Here is a 19,642-nt window from a genome sequence, read left to right on the forward strand (position 1 = left end):
AACCTCTTTAACTTCTGGATGACCTTTCCCCCAGGGCCCAAGGAGAGAAAATAGACCAGACTTGCCCCAGGGCCATGGCTAATACAGGGCATCCACTCCTTCTGGCTGCGTGTCCTTGCTTCAGCTGAAAAATCTTGGGGCTTTCACGTAGGTCCATCATAGGGGAACCACAATACTCTACAACCTACACAAATGCTTCTTCCGATAGGCTCCATTCTCATAGGTCCAACATGTTCCAGCTTAAAATCTGCATGTACATTCTCCACTCTGGCCACATGCACCAATGACAGGTCCCCCAGAAAACACACTGCCCAGCTCGTCAGAAGATGAGCTTCCTGGACACATATCCCCTGGCCATTCATATAAGGCCATTACTGTTGCACTAGTGGCGGTAGCTCCACCAAGACCAGCTTGACAGCCCTCATCGCCAACCTGTTAATCGACCACTGTAGTTCTCCATTCATCCAGATTCCTTAAGCCACTCTTCTTAGATAGTGCCCCCCCCAACCCCTTAGGCTGGCAATCATGGTAACTACCATCTAATCCGGAGAGTCCGAGCTTGTTCCTCATTGCAGGTTTGAAGCCCATAGCCCACCATGACAGATTCTCTCTGGCTTCTGACCAGAGATGAACATGAGCTACAATAGAGCTCTTTTGAAGAGCCACATATAAGCCAGGCCCAATAATTACCAACAACATTGCCGCCATGGACCCAGCATCTCAAGATAACCCCAAGCCCTACCTGCACCTTTATTTTCTGAGTCCTTGCCACCATCAAGAAGACCCACCCCTGACAGGTATCAAAAGTGCACACTGAGATACTTCAAGTACTGGGATAGCTGCTGGCTGCAACTAGCTTTTCCTGTGGTTGACCAACCATCTCAGTTCCCTTAAAAACCGCATCACTTGAGCCATCACCATCTAACTTTCTTGAAAGGACTTTGCTCAAATTAACCAACTGTCCAGTTACGGAACCAGAATTCTTTCCTTGCGCAGTGCTGCTGCCATCGACACCAATACACTTCTTATATACCGCATATACCAATAACAGTTTATTGTGGTTAATAAGAGAACTAGAAAAATATAGGCATTACAATTCAATCCTTCTCTCACCACTACCCATGCTGATTCCAACCACAAAATGGCTGCTGCAGGAACTCTTAGCAGCCATTCCCACTAGAGCAACAGCATGGGGCAGAACAAGTGGGGTTGTTCCTCCCCCAAAGAGACCACTAGACCACCAGGGATTTCCATGGTAGAAAGGGAGAGGGCCTACCAGTGTTGGATAGGGGGAGTTTCAGTTTCTGCTGAAAATGCCCAGATTTCGGGTTGTTTTGGTGCTGAATGCAGACCACGGTCAACCTGTCCAGTCTGCCTTGCCTACCTCCAGATTGGCCTCCTCGAAAAGAACTGGCCCTTTTGCAGAAAAAGACTGTATGAACAGTCCCGGCCTGTATCTTCTCACTCCACTAAAACAGCCCCTAGATGAAGTAAACTGGCCTATTCTACAGTAAGTGGGGTACATTAGATTACCCTAAACGCTAGATCAGTTTCTGGACTCTTCAAGGCTACATTTGCTGATCAGCTGGTCAACCACAGAAGATGACAGGCCACCACCAACAGGGCCATACCCTTCACTAAAGCCCTGATCGTGAAAGCTGACACCATCCCAAACCGAATCCACCTCTAGACCTAGATATCTGCTCAGCCCACCTAAAGCATGCTCTGGCTATGTACCGGACAAGGCAGTCACAAAAGTTTGCTTCAAAATTACTCACTTTCAGAGCTGTGCCTACCTCCATTGGGATGGCGGTCTTCTTAGTACCCACAGACACCGTCACATCCACTCGTCTTCTTAGTACCCACAGACACCGTCACATCCACTCTGGGCAGCTGCAATGTCTCCTCCTCTTCTACTGGAATGGGACATAACTTAGGCATGAACCTTCCCCACTTTAAGGGCTCCATCTGGATTCTCCCACTCGATCACTGTAATATCCTTAGCTGCCCATTGCATCAAGAACAGCCTCTCAGTGAAAGCAATGGAGACCAAGGCTATCTGAATTCAAGAAAGCTGGTAAGAGTGCATATCCCATGCATCTGGACGAATGCTAAGGAAAGAAGAGTAAGTGATCCTGGGCCTTTCTATGGCCTTTGAAGGAAAAATGTAAGTTTTGGGGGTGAGTTTTTTTTTGTTGGAGAAACCAAGAAAGATTGATAGACACCTCCCTCCCCCCAGACCAGGCTTACCTCAACCAGATCTGCTGAAGCCTGAAAAAATACTGCCTGGCTGTGGACTGCACAGGATATACTTATAGGATCGCAGTAATTCCGTGCTTCTATCTACTGGTAAAGTGTGTAAACTCACACATATGGACTGATCTGGAGAGACAATAAGCTTATGGTTTCATCTTATTCACTAGGATCCTTTTCCTGGGTAGTGACTCAAACACTGAACTCCATTGTATACCCATAATTAGGACTGTTTTTCCTTAAGTGTATCACTTTGTACTTGGACGCATGAAATTTTATCTGTCATTTAGGCACCCAGTTCCCAGTCCTTGCAATTCTTTCGAACTCACCCAGAAGCTCACCTGGTACATAGACCGAGGGGTTCTCTGACATGCCAGGGAGTGGCTGGTAGTCGTGAGGGCGTCTAATCTTCAACGACTGGCCCTGGAAGATAATGCCGTCAAAGGCCATGGCCTGTGTCGTTTCGTCCACAGAGCGGAACTGTGGGGGGGGGGGGGGGGGGGGGGGAGAGAAACATGAAGGATAATTTGCGCTGCTTTTCACCCACCATTTCAGCCAAACATATTCCACACTACCATCTCTAGCCATAATCCGAGTTTCTATTTAAACACTCGGGCCCCAATGCTCAGATGCAAATGCAGGTGCTACAGGCTAGCGCCTGCATTTGCTCAGAGGACTCTAGTGCGGGAACAACCACAGTGCCAAAGGATAGCGCAAGTAGCGTGCTCACCACATTTAAATTAGGTCATTTTCAATTCACTCCGATGCTCAAAGAAGAGTACCCTGAACAAGGGTGCTCTTGCTGCCGGGAACCTTACGCCAGCTTGGAGCTCGTGTTAGGTAAGCAGCTGGACAAGCATGAGATATAAAACCATCTAGGAGACTGATGATTAAAACAAAGTGCATGCTTTAGTCCTGCAAAATCTGTTTTCTGGCTTTTGTCTTTAACTCTGGAGACTCATCGCAGTTTCCTCCTGCTTCAGCCTGGACCTCCCTCCCTGCTTAGTCCAGCACAGCTTGACTGTGCTTCCTTACTCTTCCCTGCTCCAGACATTAATCTAAGGCAAAATAAATCCCTAAAAGAAAGGGATCACACCAGCTTCATTGTCAGAAGCTGCAACCCGTAGCTTTTCTTCTTCTTCCCTCCAAGCCCCACCCCCACCCCATGACATTTCTGTTCCTAAACTGGGCATGAGCATAGAACTTTGCTTATCATGTGGTTCTTCTGCACATGCCCCAGGGAAACAACTTCCTAATGCTCAACGCTAACAGCGTGCCTATATTTGCACTGAGCATTGGGGGGAGGTTTTCTGAGGCGCTGTTCTGGCACTATTTCTCCAGCGCTGTTCAGTACAGCGCCGGAGTTTTGAGCATCGGGGCTGCAGCCTCTATCGAAGCCAGTAAATACATCATGAGTATTACTTCTACTCTGCAGTACTCAAAATGACCAGAAAAAAAAATCCAAATATAAGCTACAGTACAAAAAGCAAAATGCTCACTCTTATCACAACATATAGTAACATAGTAAATGACGGCAGATAAAGACCTGTACGGTCCATCCAGTCTGCCCATCAAGATAAACTAATTTTACATGGTATGAAGAATACCTTAGGCTTCTTTTCCCTCTGCCATTCTGTGCAGTGACCAAGTGAATGAAAAAAAAAATTATTGCTACTCACCTCCAAGAAAGCAAAGTTCTTATCTTGGTTTATCTGCACAGCCAGAACTGGGTTGCCGGGAGCTTGGGTGAGACCACCGAGGCGCATTTGGGCATTGAAAAAATCCATCATAGCTTCCTAGAGGGGAAGAATCACGAGGGGGGAAAAAACAGGAAGAGAAAAAAAAAGAAAAAGAGGGGACCGGAAAAACACAAAACAAACAGGATGATATAGACAAGCATGGCAGCCACCCGCCCACAGCGGAAGAGTGAAAATATAGCAAAGAACAGGTGTGTAATAGCTGGAAAGATCCTACTTGCCTTGCACGATGGTAGCAAACTTTACATTTTGCTACGAAGGGATTTCAGCCCCCACATTTTTCACTTTAAAAAGAAATGGAAACAACTTTTTGAACCTGGTTTGATTTTTGGTGTGTGTTTTTTTTTTTGTTTCGATTTAAAAAAAAAAAAAAGATTAAATTATTTCACTATTATAAAACTCCCAATATCAGCCACTTATTTTAATATTTTATCCTGCTACAAGGAGGAAAAAAAATTTGTTCCTGGAGGGATCCTCATGGAAACAACGATGAGGGGAAAAGGCTGAGAGGGTGGGATGGAATCTCACTTTCACTTTCAGTGGAGATATCAAATATCCTGTTACTTTTTCCAGACATGAAAAAGAAAAATATTTACAGAGGAAGACTGGGAGGGGGGGCATTGTTTACAGATTCAGCTTGCTAATAACTTTTTCAAAGCAAATTTCTTTCTCCAAAGTTCCAAGCACGAGGAACTGGGTCAACCACCAAATCAGAAAAATTAGCTCTTCCTATAACCTGATCAGCAGCTTGCTCCCATGAAGAACTGGGGAGATACTGAACACAGAATACACTCACTCTAAGCAAGCTTAATGGGGGGAGAAGGGATATGTAGAAATCTGACAGGGCACTTACACCACAGAAGCAGCCCTCCCTCACCCCCAAAAGAGACTGCTAGAGACACAGGTTTCAGCGGAAGCAGTGTTCTACAACTACTCCCTACGCATGTGGACAATCTTGGCTTACCTGTGCAGGTATCCGCTGTTAACAGAATAGTATGCAAGTAAAACCATCTATGCAGGGGTGTAGGGAGGAGCACGTAACATTTACCTAACAGTAAAACCACAAGCCCCTGACATTCAGATTTTGGGACTGGTCTTTACTGTCCCAGGAACAAAACATTTCCCAGCAGCAAAAGTCTGAAGGCTTCAGGCATTTCAGTACAAATGCAACAAGTTGTAAATACACAGTCTATAATACAAGAGAGAAAAAATGGCCCTGTGAATCCCCGACAAGCCCGGTTTCCAGGACATCCACAGTAACATAAGCCACCTCACTTATCCATGCAAACCATACAAGGATACTCACTGTGGCTGTACTGGAAAAACAGAAGGCTCTCCTGTACCCAAATTTAGAAACTGCTGCACTAGATGGAGATGAAAAAGGCGACAATTGGAGATGGACAGCTATCGAGCTCAAATTTCCAGTCTAGCATTAATGGCCCGTAAACACGAGCACAGTTCCCTATTCTGATGTAACCTGCATCAATACGTTCTGTACTTTACTAAATACCCAGTGGTGGCTCCTCACAAGCATAGCAGCTCACTCTTACCAGTAGAAAGCATCTCTCTGCCGTTACTTTAGCAATCTGTGCATAAATAAATGCAGCAGTCTCTCTTCACTAGCATGGGGCCAAGTCAAGTTCCTTGGCAACAGACATTAACACACCCTCCTTACACAGGTGTAGCCAGGCCCAATATACAAAAAAAACAGCTTATTTCACAGAGGAATCCCATTTATTTCTTTGTACCATATTTATAGTTCAGTTGAGAGGAGCTAGGCAGGGCTGGAAACCACTACCACCCCACCCCCCACCCAAAACAAAAAAGGAAATTTTCAGCCCAATTTCTGATCTTGAAAAGAACCTCAAATTCTTAGAACTACAGATGCTCAAGAAAGCCTCAAGCAACTATGCCTATCAGGCTGTCCTACTGTATCGAAGCCAAACAGAGTACCCATAAAGCATCCTTCCTAATAGTCTACAAATTTCAGCTGCTGGTACTGAGGAAACAGAGGAGGCTAATGTCCAGGTGGTATCCGGCGAGTAGCCACCCGGACAATTTCCACCCACCAATTCCCACCTAGTGCAATTCTCCCTGGGTCATTTCCCACCCTTCCTATACTTTTTTTTTTTAACCTTTGTTTTCGTTCTTATATCACATGTCTTTTTTGTTTTCCCGGGTGAATTCCCTCAAGTTCTGGCGGGTGCACCGCATTTCAGATGCTGACAAGGAGCTTCTATTTACTTATATCCCACATTAAACATGAATTAGGTTGAAACCTGGGAACATTTTAAATCTTTTATTTTCCGTGCCTTCGTCTTCTGTTTAGTAGCAGGCAGGGTGCAGTTTGGGAGGGGGGGGGGGGGGGAAGAAGGGGGCCCAAACTGCATATCTGGAAGGGGATGTGTAAAAAGTAATGTTGGGGGGGGGGGGTCACTGCCCCCCCCCCCCAAATGCTCTAGAAGGGGAAGGGAAGGAGATTAATTGTCCTACTGTGTTTTATTTTTATTGAGTTATGGGAGGGAATTGTCCTCCCTGGTGTGGTGGGAATTGGTTCAGTGGGAATTGTCCAGTTGGAAACTGACCTAGAACTGTCCAGGTCGACTGTAGGTCAAGACTCTATTAACAGACAAGCACCAAATACAGTCAAGAAGGACCAACCCTTCCCCCTCCCCACTGGAAATCCATGAATGGTAACTAAACCACACAGCATTGCACAAAACATGTCCTCAAATTTGGAGGGGGGGGGGGGGGTGATAAGAGGAGGAGTGACTGATCTTGTATACTTGTCATCAGTGGAGACTGGTGACAGTTTCAGCAAGAAGGTCTCATCAACATCTTGGTGAAGGGGTTACTTTAGACGGTAAAGTACTTTCACTGTAATCACACAAGATCCCCTTCCCCACCCCAACCCCCCCCCCCCCAATGTTCTCTTGGGGTGCCGCCAGTACGGTAAACCCAAATTCAAAAACTAAAACATCCTCATCCCCTTCGAGTAGCACAGGTCTGCCCTTACACACAGAACAGAACTGGAGAAAATATAGGTACCAGAAGGAAGAAGTAGGGTGTGTTGTGGGGAGGGAAGCATAGTGGAAGCCCACCCAGTACCTCAGTGATTCCAAACGGGATATTTCCAACGTAGAGCCGCCGTGCCTGTCTGGTCATCTGGCTGCCTACAACTGGCACAGGGGTGGGGGTCACGGCCAGGCCATCTGGGGTCATAGTCGGGAGGAGGGCTGTGGCTGGGATCTGTCCTGCAGCTGAAAAAGGGAGAAAAAAATATATAAAAAGAGCCTTTAATCTAACATCATCAAGAATCAGAAGTCAGATCCTTGCAACATTGAGGTCATAAGAAAATAGCAGCCATACTGGGTAAGACCAATGGTCCATCTAGCCCAGAATCCTGTTTCCAACAGTCGCCAATACAGGTCACAAGTAAATGCAAGGACTAGTTGCTATTGTGGTGTTTTCTGGGAACCAAGTGATTCTTCCCAACAAGATAACACTATATATATATGGAAATGCTATTTAGATCCATAGTACAAACATGGCCAACATCAGCAGTTAAAGCGAATGCTACATACCTGTAGAAGGTATTCTCCGAGGACAGCAGGCTGATTGTTCTCACTGATGGGTGACGTCCACGGCAGCCTCCTCCAACCGGAAACTTCACTAGCAAAGGCCTTTGCTAGTCCTCGCGCGCCCATGCGCACCGCGCGCATGCGCGGCCGTCTTCCCGCCCGAACTGGCTCATGTTCGTCAGTCCCATATGTAGCAAGACAAAGACAAGGGAAGACACAACTCCAAAGGGGAGGCGGGCGGGTATGTGAGAACAATCAGCCTGCTGTCCTCGGAGAATACCTTCTACAGGTACGTAGCATTCGCTTTCTCCAAGGACAAGCAGGCTGCTTGTTCTCACTGATGGGGTATCCCTAGCCCCCAGGCTCACTCAAAACAACAAACACGGTCAATTGGGCCTTGCAACGGCGAGGACATAACTGAGATTGACCTAACAATTTATCCAACTAACAGAGTGTAGCCTGGAACAGAATAAACATGGGCCTAGGGGGGTGGAGTTGGATTCTAAACCTCGAACAGATTCTGAAGCACTGACTGCCCGAACCGACTGTCGCGTCGGGTATCCTGCTACAGCCAGTAATGAGATGTGAATGTGTGGACAGATGACCACGCCGCAGCTTTGCAGATCTCTTCAATAGTGGCTGACTTCAAGTGGGCCACCGACGCTGCCATGGCTCTAACATTGTGAGCCGTGACATGACCCTCAAGAGCCAGCCCAGCCTGGGCGTAAGTGAAGGAAATGCAATCTGCTAGCCAATTGGATATGGTGCGTTTCCCCACAGCCACTCCCCTCCTGTTGGGATCAAAAGAAACAAACATTTGGGCGGACTGTCTGTTGGGCTGTGTCCGCTCCAGATAGAAGGCCAATGCTCTTTTGCAGTCCAATGTGTGCAGCTGACGTTCAGCAGGGCAGAAATGAGGATGGGGAAAGAATGTTGGCAAGACAATTGACTGGTTCAGATGGAACTCCGACACTACCTTCGGCAAGAACTTAGGGTGAGTGCCGAGGACTACTCTGTTATGATGAAATTTGGTAGACGGAGCATGAGCTACTAGGGCTTGAAGCTCACTGACTCTACGAGCTGAAGTTACTGCCACCAAGAAAATGACCTTCCAGGTCAAGTACTTCAGATGGCATGAATTCAGTGGCTCAAAAGGAGGTTTCATCAGCTGGGTGAGAACGACATTGAGATCCCATGACACTGTAAAAGGTTTGACGGGGGCTTTGACAAAAGCAACCCTCTCATGAAGCGAACAACTAAAGGCTGTCCTGAGATCGGCTTACCTTCCACACGGTAATGGTATGCACTGATTGCGCTAAGGTGAACCCTTACAGAGTTGGTCTTGAGACCAGACTCAGAAAAGTGCAGAACGTACTCAAGCAGGGTCTGTGTAGGACAGGAGCGAGGATCTAAGGCCTTGCTGTCACACCAGACGGCAAACCTCCTCCATAAAAAGAAGTAACTCCTCTTAGTGGAATCTTTTCTGGAAGCAAGCAAGACACGGGAGACACCCTCCGACAGACCCAAAGAGGCAAAGTCTACGCTCTCAACATCCAGGCCGTGAGAGCCAGAGACTGGAGGTTGGGATGCAGAAGCGCCCCTTCGTCCTGTGTGATGAGGGTCGGAAAACACTCCAATCTCCACGGTTCTTTGGAGGACAACTCCAGAAGGAGAGGGAACCAGATCTGACGCGGCCAAAAAGGAGCAATCAGGATCATGGTGCCTCGGTCTTGCTTGAGTTTCAACAAAGTCTTCCCCACCAGAGGTATGGGAGGATAAGCATACAGCAGGCCATCCCCCCAATCCAGGAGGAAGGCATCCGATGCCAGTCTGCCGTGGGCCTGAAGTCTGGAACAGAACTGAGGGACCTTGTAGTTGGCTCGAGATGCAAAGAGATCTACCAAGGGGGTGCCCCACACCTGGAAGATCTGGCGCACTACTCTGGAGTTGAGCGACCACTCGTGAGGTTGCATAATTCTGCTCAACCTGTCGGCCAGACTGTTGTTTACACCTGCCAGATATGTGGCTTGGAGCAACATGCCGTAATGGCGAGCCCACAGCCACATTCTGACGGCCTCCTGACACAGGGGGCAAGATCCGGTGCCCCCCTGCTTGTTGATGTAATACATGGCAACCTGGTTGTCTGTCTGAATTTGGATAATTTGGTGGGACAGCCGATCTCTGAAAGCCTTCAGAGCGTTCCAGACCGCTCGTAACTCCAGGAGATTGATCTGCAGATCGCGTTCCTGGAGGGACCAACTTCCCTGGGTGTGAAGCCCATCGAAATGAGCTCCCCACCCCAGGAGAGACGCATCCGTAGTCAGCACTTTCTGTGGCTGAGGAATTTGGAAAGGGCGTCCCAGAGTCAAACTGGACCAAATCGTCCACCAATACAGGGATTTGAGAAAACTCGTGGACAGGTGGATCACGTCTTCTAGATCCCCAGCAGCTTGAAACCACTGGGAAGCTAGGGTCCATTGAGCAGATCGCATGTGAAGATGAGCCATGGGAGTCACATGAACTGTGGAGGCCATGTGGCCAAGCAATCTCAACATCTGCCGAGCTGTGATCTGCTGGGACGCTTGTACCCGGGAGACGAGGGACAACAGATTGTTGGCCCTTGTCTCCGGAAGATAGGCACGAGCCTTCCGAGAATCCAGCAGAGCTCCTATGAATTTGAGTCTCTGTACTGGGAGAAGATGGGACGTTGGATAATTTATCACAAACCCCAGTAGCTCCAGGAGTCAAATAGTCATCTGCATGGACTGTAGAGCTCCTGCCTCGGATGTGTTCTTCACCAGCCAATCATCGAGATAAGGGAACACATGCACTCCCAGCCTGCGAAGCACTGCTGCTACTACAGCCAGACACTTCGTGAACACCCTGGGTGCAGAGGCGAGCCCAAAGGGTAGCACACGGTACTGGAAGTGACGTGTGCCCAGCTGAAATCGCAGATACTGCCTGTGAGCTGGCAATATCGGGATGTGCGTGTAGGCGTCCTTCAAGTCCAGAGAGCATAGCCAATCGTTTTCCTGAATCATGGAAAGAAGGGTGCCCAGGGAAAGCATCCTGAACTTTTCCTTGACCAGATATTTGTTCAGGGCCCTTAGGTCTAGGATGGGACGCATCCCCCCTGTTTTCTTTTCCACAAAGAAGTACCTGGAATAGAATCCCAGCCCTTCTTGCCCGGATGGCACGGGCTTGACCGCATTGGCGCTGAGAAGGGCGAAGAGTTCCTCTGCAAGTACCTGCTTGTGCTGGAAGCTGTAGGACTGAGCTCCCGGTGGGCAATTTGGAGGCTTCGAGGCCAAATTGAGGGTGTATCCTTGCCGGACTATTTGAAAAACCCAACGGTCGGAGGTTACAAGAGGCCAGCTTTGGTGAAAAACTTTCAACCTCCCCCAGACCGGCAGATCGCCCGGCACGGACACGTTGATGTCGGCTATGCTCTGCTGGAGCCAGTCAAAAGCTCGCCCCCTGCTTTAGCTGGGGAGCCGTGGGGCCTTGCTGAGGCGCACGCTGCTGACGAAAGCGAGCGCGCTGGGGCTTAGCCTGGGCCGCAGGCTGGCGAGAGGGAGGATTGTACCTATGCTTACCAGAAGAGTAGGGAACAGCCCTCCTTCCCCCATAAAAATGGCTACCTGAGGAGGTAGATGCTGAAGGCTGCCGGCGGGAGAATTTGTCAAAAGCGTTATCCCGCTGGTGGAGCTGTTCTACCACCTGTTTGACTTTTTCTCCAAAAATGTTGTCCGCTCGGCAAGGGGAGTCCGCAATCCGCTGCTGGATCCTATTCTCCAGGTCGGAGGCACGCAGCCATGAGAGTCTGCGCATCACCACACCTTGAGCAGCGGCCCTGGACGCAACATCAAAGGTATCATATACCCCTCTGGCCAGGAATTTTCTGCACGCCTTCAGCTGCCTGACCACCTCCTGAAACGGCTTGGCTTGCTCAGGAGGGAGCTTGTCCACCAAGTCTGCCAACTGCCGCACATTGTTCCGCATATGGATGCTCGTGTAGTGCTGGTAGGACTGAATCTTGGCCACGAGCATAGAGGAATGATAGGCCTTCCTCCCAAAGGAGTCTAAGGTTCTGGAGTCCTTGCCCGGGGGCGCCGAAGCATGCTCTCTAGAACTCTTAGCCTTCTTTAGGGCCAGATCCACCACACCAGAGTCGTGAGGCAACTGAGTGCGCATCAGCTCTGGGTCCCCAAGGATCAGATACTGGTATTCGATCTTCTTGGGAATGTGGGGATTAGTTAGTGGCTTGGTCCAGTTTGCCAGCAATGTCTTTTTTAGGACATGATGCATGGGTACTGTGGACGCTTCCTTAGGTGGAGAAGGATAGTCCAGGAGCTCAAACATCTCAGCCCTGGGCTCATCCTCCACAACCACCGGGAAGGGGATGGCCGTAGACATCTCCCAAAGGCCGCGAAAGACAGACTCTCGGGAGGAGAAAGCTGCCTTTCAGGGGAGGGAGTGGGATCAGAAGGAAGGCCATCAGACTCCTCGTCAGAGAAATATCTGATGTCCTCCTCCTCCTCCCACGAGGCCTCACCATCGGTATCAGACAAGTTCACGAACCTGCGTCTGAAGCCGTGCCCGACTCGACTCCGTGGAAACACGGCGGTAGGAGCGTCGAGAGGTGGACTCCCTCGCCACCATCGGCAAAGCTCCCTCCGCCAACATCGTCGGGAGTCTGCCTGGGAGGCGGCCGTAGCCGGAGACCTCACCTCGGGCAAGGGGCCAGCTGGCGCCTCACTCGACGGTACCGGTGGCGCAAGCACCCCTGGTACCGGAAGGGAAGGGCGCAACAGCTCTCCCAGAATCTCTGGAAGAACGGCCCGGAGACTCTCATGCAGAGCGGCTGGGAGAAAGACTGAAAAGCCGATGCAGGCATCGATGTCAGAGTCTGTTCCGGGCATGGAGGCAGTTCCGGGCTGTCCAAGGGGGAGCGCATCGACACCTCCTGAACAGAGGGTGAGCGGTCCTCCCGGTGCCGATGCCTACTGGGTGCCGACTGCCTCGGCGACCCAGAGCTCTTGGTACCGAGACGGGAAGGAGACCGGTGACGATGCTTCTTAGACTTCTTCAAGCGAAGCATGACACCGGAGCTTCCCGGTACCGACGAGGACGTAGAATCCAACCGTCGCTTCCTCGGGGCCGAGGCCAAAGAAGGTTGATCTCGGGGGGGGCTGTACCGCAGGAGCCCTCAGGGTAGGGGGAGACCCACCCGAAGGCTCACCGCCACCAGCAGGGGAATGGACAGCCCTCACCTGCACTCCAGACGAAGCACCACTGTCCGACGACATCAGCAACAGCGGAGGTCCCGGTACCATTGACGTCGACGCAGCCTTTCGATACCTCGGTACCGACGATGCCGGAGGTAGAGGCCTCGATGCAGTCGATGCCGATGTTGAAGACTTCGATGCTGTCGATGTCGATGCACGTGCTGTTGTCGTCGAAGAGCCCGAGAACAACGCGTTCCACTGGGCCAATCTCGCTACCTGAGTCCTCTTTTTTAAAAGAGCACAAAGACTACAGGCCTGCGGGTGGTGCCCAGCCCCCAGACACTGAAGACACGAAGCGTGCCTATCAGTGAGCGAGATTACCCGGGCGCACTGGGTGCACTTCTTGAAGCCGCTGGAAGACTTTGATGACATGGGCGGAAAAATCACGCCGGCGAAATCAAAATTCGCGATGATGACGAAGGGCACCAAAAAGAAGGGAGAAAAACCAGAATCGAGGCCAAATAGGCCGGTCCCGAAAGCGAAAGGAAACTTACGCGGGGAAAAAGCTGGAACACGGGAAAAGGGGAAAGACCGAAAGGTCTCTTTTTTTTTTTTTAAGCGAAAATCGCGAAGACGCGCAAGGTCAACTTGAGGGGCATGAAACGGCGGTAAAACACGACCGTCCCGAGAGCGGACAAAAGAAGACTGATGAACACGAGCTGATTCGGGCGGGAAGACGGCCGCGCATGCGTGGTGCGCATCGGCGCACGACTAGCAAAGGCCTTTGCTAGTGAAGTTTCCGGTTGGAGGGGGCTGCCGTGGACGTCACCCATCAGTGAGAACAAGCAGCCTGCTTGTCCTCTGAGAAAAGGGTTAATCTGGCATGCAAACAATTTTTCCATTACTCAGGGATGAATGGTGCAGGGACAGGAAGCAGGAGGACCAATCCTGAGTTTGCTACCATCAAAGGGATGCTGTTGACGTAAGTACTACTACTACTAATCATTTCTATAGCACTACTAGACGTACGCAGTGCTGTACACGTTATATGCAGGCACTTTCTCTGTCCCTGGAGCCAATGGAAGGTTAAGTGACTTGCCCAAGGTCAGAAGGAGCTGCAGTGGGAATCGACCCAGGTTGCCAGGATCAAAGCCCACTGCACTAACCATTAGGCTACTCATCCACATCCACCTATACCCTCAACAACCTCTGCCATACTGATCCTTTCTGCTTACCTATACCTAGCCTGCACCTCTACCCTGCTGAGTGTTATTCCTTACAGAGGTTCATACTTGACTTCAACCTACACCCTTACTGAGGTGAGTGGTAAGATTCAAGAGGGGCCTTGCTTCTTACATGCCCTTATACTCTGCAAGAATCTCCACTGTGCTAATTCTTTGATTACAGTCACTCATACCTGGCCTCCACCTCTAACTCGCCAAGCTTACTACTTACAGAGGTCTACACTCTACATGGCCTCAACCTCTACCCTGCTAAGCCTTACTGCTAACCTATACCTGTCGAGCCTTACCACTTATATCCACCTATACTCTGCAAAAATCTCCAATGTGCTAATCATTATCACTTACAGACCCCTATCCCCAGCTTCAACTTCCACCCTGCAAGCTTTCCTACAGACACCAGTGCAGCACAATGTCGTTGTCCCCCATCGCCCTGGCAGCAGGTGTCATGCTCCACACTGGACGCCGTAAGTCTTCACAAGATGCATGCTGAGCACCGGGGAATTGGGCAGCAGCTTGCCGCAGCCTGTGCAAAGAATGCTGCTGTCCACTTCTTGCACCAGCTTCATCACCGAGGGCCCTTTCTTGGAGGAGGCCCCACTGGCGGGGCCTAACATCCATTAGGAGAAATTAGGTCTTACCTGATAATTCTTTCCATTAGTCCTTCCCACTATTCCAGAACCTGTGGGATAGTTGTGGCCATCAACCACCACGTAGAGACAGAAATCTGAAAACAGCTGAGACATCACTCTCTTGGCATCTAGTCCAGCTCCTCAGTATTTACATTGACAAGCAGTAAGGAGAAACTAAGAATAAACACAACAACCTTAAACAACTCGCTGACCTAATATTAGCCATATGAACAAACAAGTGTGAACCTCTCATCTCTGGTCAACTTGTAGAGAACAAGAGAAATGCAGGAAGCACCATGCAAGGTGACTACCTGGCCCATTACTTTGCACCGACTAAACATCTCAAACCTCAGGTGGGCCTCTGGAATAATGGGAAGGACCAATGGAAAGAACGTTATCAGGTAAAACCTAATTTCTCTTTCCATTATGCAGATTCCCACTATTCCAGAACCTGTAGGATGTTTAAAAGCAGTCTCTAGAGTGGGTGGGATCCTGGCGCCGCAGCCCTGAGGACCGAAGCCTCAAAACTGGCTTCCAAGTGTGTCACAATGTCCACTCTGTAGTGCTTGGTAAAAGTATGCAGGGTCAACCACGTCGCCACCTTGTAAATATCCGCCAGAGGAGAAAATAAGGTAATCTCCACCTAGGATGTCGCTATACGCCTCGATAAAATGAATCTGCAAGACCTGAGGAGCCTGCTTCCCCACAAACAAATAAGCTGATGCAATAGTTTCCTTCAACCATCTAGCAATTGTGGGCTTGGAAGTCATGAGGCCAAGTCTCTGTTTACAAAAAAAGCGCAGTGTCTGAGTTGCAAAACTTAATTTGTGACTTCCAGATATCTGAGAACTCTACATACATTGAGAAGCTTCAAGGAAGAATACCGGGCCTCTTCGTCCTCTAGGCGAAGGACAAATGCTCCACAAATTATTTGAAATGCTGAAACCACTTTCTGAAGAAAGGAAGGAACCGTGTGCACAAAGACCCCACCACTCTGAAAAGCAAAGAAAGGGATCCCAGCAAGAGAGCCTGAAGCTCTGAAACCCTACCAAGAGTGCTGTCTTTAACATAAAATCTTTCCAGGCGGTCTTCCTAAGTAGCTCAAAAAGGAGGCTTCCGAAAGCCCACAGGACTAAATTAAGGTTCACCTCTGGACACGACGTATGAAAGGAAGGCCTAGGAGGTCCACTCCTCGCAAGAATCAAACTATATTTGGGTGAACTGCAAGAGATGTCTTCTGTAGTCGGCCCCTGAAACAGACCAAAGTCACAACCTGAACTTTCATGAGAACCCAATGTCAATCCATTCTGAAAACCTGCTTGGAGAAAAACTACAATGTGCGCAATCTGAGTAGAGAAGGGAGAAATATGTTTTCGAGCCTGAAGCAAAGTAGCAATGACTGAATAACATTTTGTCTCAACCGAGCCCTTTCAATGGGAAACACTGCGCCAAGTAGATCAACCCTGCTTCCAGGTGGGTACTGTGGTGCCCATCTTGTGTTGCTGACTGCTGATGCCATTTCAGGCATGCTCTTGCTATGAATGAGCTGCACACTGTCACTTGAAGGTCCAAAGAAGCCATTTCAAAGGCTTGTTTCTTTTAGGGCAATGCCCCCTTCCACCGGCAAGGTGGTCTTATTAGTCATCACTGTAACCAGGGACCCACCCTAGGAAGCTGCAATTTATCATTCTCCTCTGGAACTAACGGGTAAAAGCGAGCCACTGCTCTTCCTACTGTCAGTCCCACGAAACCTATTCTGCTGTAATCAGGTCCTGAATGTCTGGATGCATTGGGAAGGCCTTAGAAAGACCTCTAATCCCCTCATGATCGGCGAAGACGGAACTCCTGATGCCAAAGCAGGCTATTCAATGGAAAGCACCGCCAGTGCATCAGAAATAAGAGGTTGAGCTCCTCTTTATGAAACAACCTCAGCACTTTCAAATCGTCTCCCTCCTCTAATGGCTCCTTTAATAATGTCTCCTCTGAATAGACCAAGGCCACATCAGGTAAGGAGGAAAAAGGAAAAATTATGTTCTTACCTGATAATTTTCTTTCCTTTAATCATATCAGACCAGTCCAGACTAATGGGTTATGTCCATCCACCAGCGGAAGGAGACAGAGAAAATAGTTCCAAGTAAAACTGCCCCTTAAGGGTATCGTGCAGCCTGGAATGTTCAGTATTTCGAATAGCCAAGCAATTGTGCTCTGAAGTCTAGAAGAAAACACAGTTAATACCAAACAGGCAAACTCTTGGAGCCAATATGCAGAACCTCACTGTTCCTGCTTGGTGAAAGGCAACTGCAACCTCCCCTAACAGTAAAGTAAGCGGGAGGGAATGGCCCACACTGATCAGCAGAAAAGGATTCGAATATCCGAACCACCAGGCTACCAAATGGAACAGAGTTTGACACTAGAAAAGGAACTGAAGCCGTAGGATGTAAAACAAACGTCCCGAGCAAAAGAGAAAATTAAGTACTCCTGTCTTGAGTCCAGTATGGTCGGATGAAGTGACCCTAACAAGTACTAGGAGTATGCAACCCCAAACAGTGTGCCACACTTCATAGAAGAAAGAGTCGAGAGAACCAACCAACCATGAAGAAAAGGGCAGCAGTATACCAGGGTACAACTGTAGAAAGAGTACTCCAACCAGCTCGCTCTGGACTTAGGGATGAAAGAACAGAGCCAAGAGAACAAAAGGTGACAAAAAGAGAGTCAAGAGCCACACTGTGGAGAAAAGACCCCCAAGGTGCCAAGAGGTCACAAAAGGAGCAGAGACTAATTCAAACTCCAGCAATGGAGAAGCTTCTCACCAGCCACCAAGAGGCTATGGCAAGAAAAGGTGCCACAGGAATGGTGGCTAACAGGAGACAAGACAGCCTTGTTTAGCAGTCTAAACTGCGGTATGCCACAACTGCTGAAAAGTTACTGTATCCAACCTGCAGAAAAAAAGCTGGGGTTGACCAACAAGGTGAAACAGTGCCCAACAGGCAAAGGTGAAAATATGCTCCACAGTCAGAGACTGAACTGTGCTCAAGGGACAGAAAAGAAGCTGCGCTCATCAGGCAGGCAGAGAAGGATCCATGCTCAATGAGAACAGAGTTGCACTCAAAGCACACAAACTGAGCCACGCACCACGGGCAGAGAAAGAGTTGCACACCTCTGGCAAAGATAAAAATGCCCTGAACAAGCAGAGGCGAAGCTGAGAGTAACAGACACTACTACTACTACTTAGCATTTCTATAGCGCTGCCAGGGTTACGCAGCGCTGTACAAGTTTAACATGGGGAAGGACAGTCCCTGCTCAAAAGAGCTTACAATCTAAAGGTTACAAACTATGTAGTCAGTGTAGGTAACATGAATGGGGAGGGTGGTTAAGCGCCAAAAGCAAGGGAGAAGAGATGGCTTTGAGTAAGGACTTGAAAATGGGCAGGGAGGGCGCATGGCGTATGGTCTCTGGAAGTCTGTTCCAGGCATAAGGTGATGTGAGGCAGAAGGGGCGGAGTCTGGAGTTAGCAGTGGTGGAGAAGGGTACAGATAAGAGTGATTTGTCCTGAGAGCGGAGGTTACAGGTGGGAACATACGGGGAGAGGAGGGTAGAGAGGTAATGGGGGGCTGCAGATTGAGTGCACTTGAAGGTCAATAGGAGAAGCTTGAACTGTATACAGTAGCAGATCGGGAGCCAGTGAAGCGACTTGAGGAGAGGGGTGATATGAGAGGTATCGGTTCACGCGGTACATAAGCCGTGCAGCAGAATTTTGGACAGATTGAAGGGGGGATAGGTGGCTAAGCGGGAGGCCAGCGAGAAGAAGGTTGCAATAGTCAAGACGAGAGGTAACGAGCGAGTGGACGAGGGTTCGGGTGGTCTGTTCAGAGAGGAATGGGCGAATTTTGCTATTACTATAGAGGAAGAAGCGACAGGTCTTAGCTGTCTGCTGGATATGGGTAGAGAAGGAGAGGGAGGAGTCGAAGATGACTCGGCTATTGCGGGCTGAAGAGACGGGGAGGATGAGGGCGTTGTCAACAGAGACGGAAAGTGAGGGAAGAGGAGAAGAGGGTTTGGGTGGAAAGACAAGGAGTTCAGTCTTTGCCATGTTCAGTTTCAGATGCTGGTTGGATATCCAGGCAGCGATGTCAGAGAGGCAGGCCGAAACTTTGGCCTGAGTTTCGACTGTGATGTGGGGAGTGGAGAGATAAAGCTGGGTGTCATCAGCATAGAGATGGTACTGGAAACCATGTGATGAGATCAGCGAGCCCAGGGAACAGGTGTAGATCGAGAAAAGAAGCGGTCCAAGGACAGATCCTTGAGGAACCCAACAGAGAGCGGGATGGGGGTGGAAGAAGAGCCATTAGAAAATACTCTGAAGGTGCGTTGGGAAAGATACGAAGAGAACCAGGAGAGGACGGGGCCCTGGAATCCGAATGAGGACAGTGTGTCAAGAAGTAAATTATGATTGACGGTGTCAAAGGTGGCAGATAGGTCGAGGAGGATGAGGATGGAATAGTGACCTTGGATTTGGCAAGGAACAGGTCATTGCAGACTTTAGAGAGTGCTGTTTCTGTCGTGTGTAGTGGGCGAAAGCCGGATTGAAGCAGATCGAGGACGGCCTGAGAGGAGAGGAAATCAAGGCAGCGGTTATGGACAGCGCATTCGAGTAATTTGGACAGGAAGGGTAGAAGAGAGATGGGGTGGTAGTTGGGGACAGGTGGGGTCAAGTGAAGGTTTTTTGAGAAGTGGTGTGACTACAGCGTGCTTGAAGGTGTCATGGACAGTAGCAGTGGAGAGAGAGAGGTTGAGGATGTGACAGACTGAGGGGATAACTGTAGGAGAGATGTTGTTAAGCAGATTGGTGGGAATGGGATCAGAGGAACAGGTGGTGCACTTAGAGGAAGAAAGAAGGCGAGCAGTTTCCTCCTCGGTGATCTCAGGGAAGGAGGAGAAGGAGGCCAGGTT

At 49.4% G+C, this 19,642-nt stretch overlaps 1 protein-coding gene across 2 annotated transcripts in view; it reads right to left on the reverse strand.

Moving 5' to 3' along the window:
* U2AF2 (U2 small nuclear RNA auxiliary factor 2) overlaps nt 1-19,642 on the reverse strand; it is a 72,199-nt gene that overhangs the window by 7,793 nt on the left and 44,764 nt on the right. Inside the window, exons 4-6 of one of the 2 annotated variants that reach the window (XM_030197722.1) lie at nt 7,119-7,270; nt 3,933-4,049; nt 2,583-2,733 (exon numbers count right to left, since the gene is read on the reverse strand). In XM_030197722.1, the coding sequence (XP_030053582.1) occupies nt 2,583-2,733; nt 3,933-4,049; nt 7,119-7,270 (420 nt within the window). The remainder of the gene's footprint in view (nt 1-2,582; nt 2,734-3,932; nt 4,050-7,118; nt 7,271-19,642) is intronic. The other variant, XM_030197723.1, reaches the window with a different exon arrangement.

This window comes from Microcaecilia unicolor, chromosome 3 (assembly GCF_901765095.1).
Source record: "Microcaecilia unicolor chromosome 3, aMicUni1.1, whole genome shotgun sequence".
Lineage (NCBI taxonomy): Eukaryota > Metazoa > Chordata > Amphibia > Gymnophiona > Siphonopidae > Microcaecilia > Microcaecilia unicolor.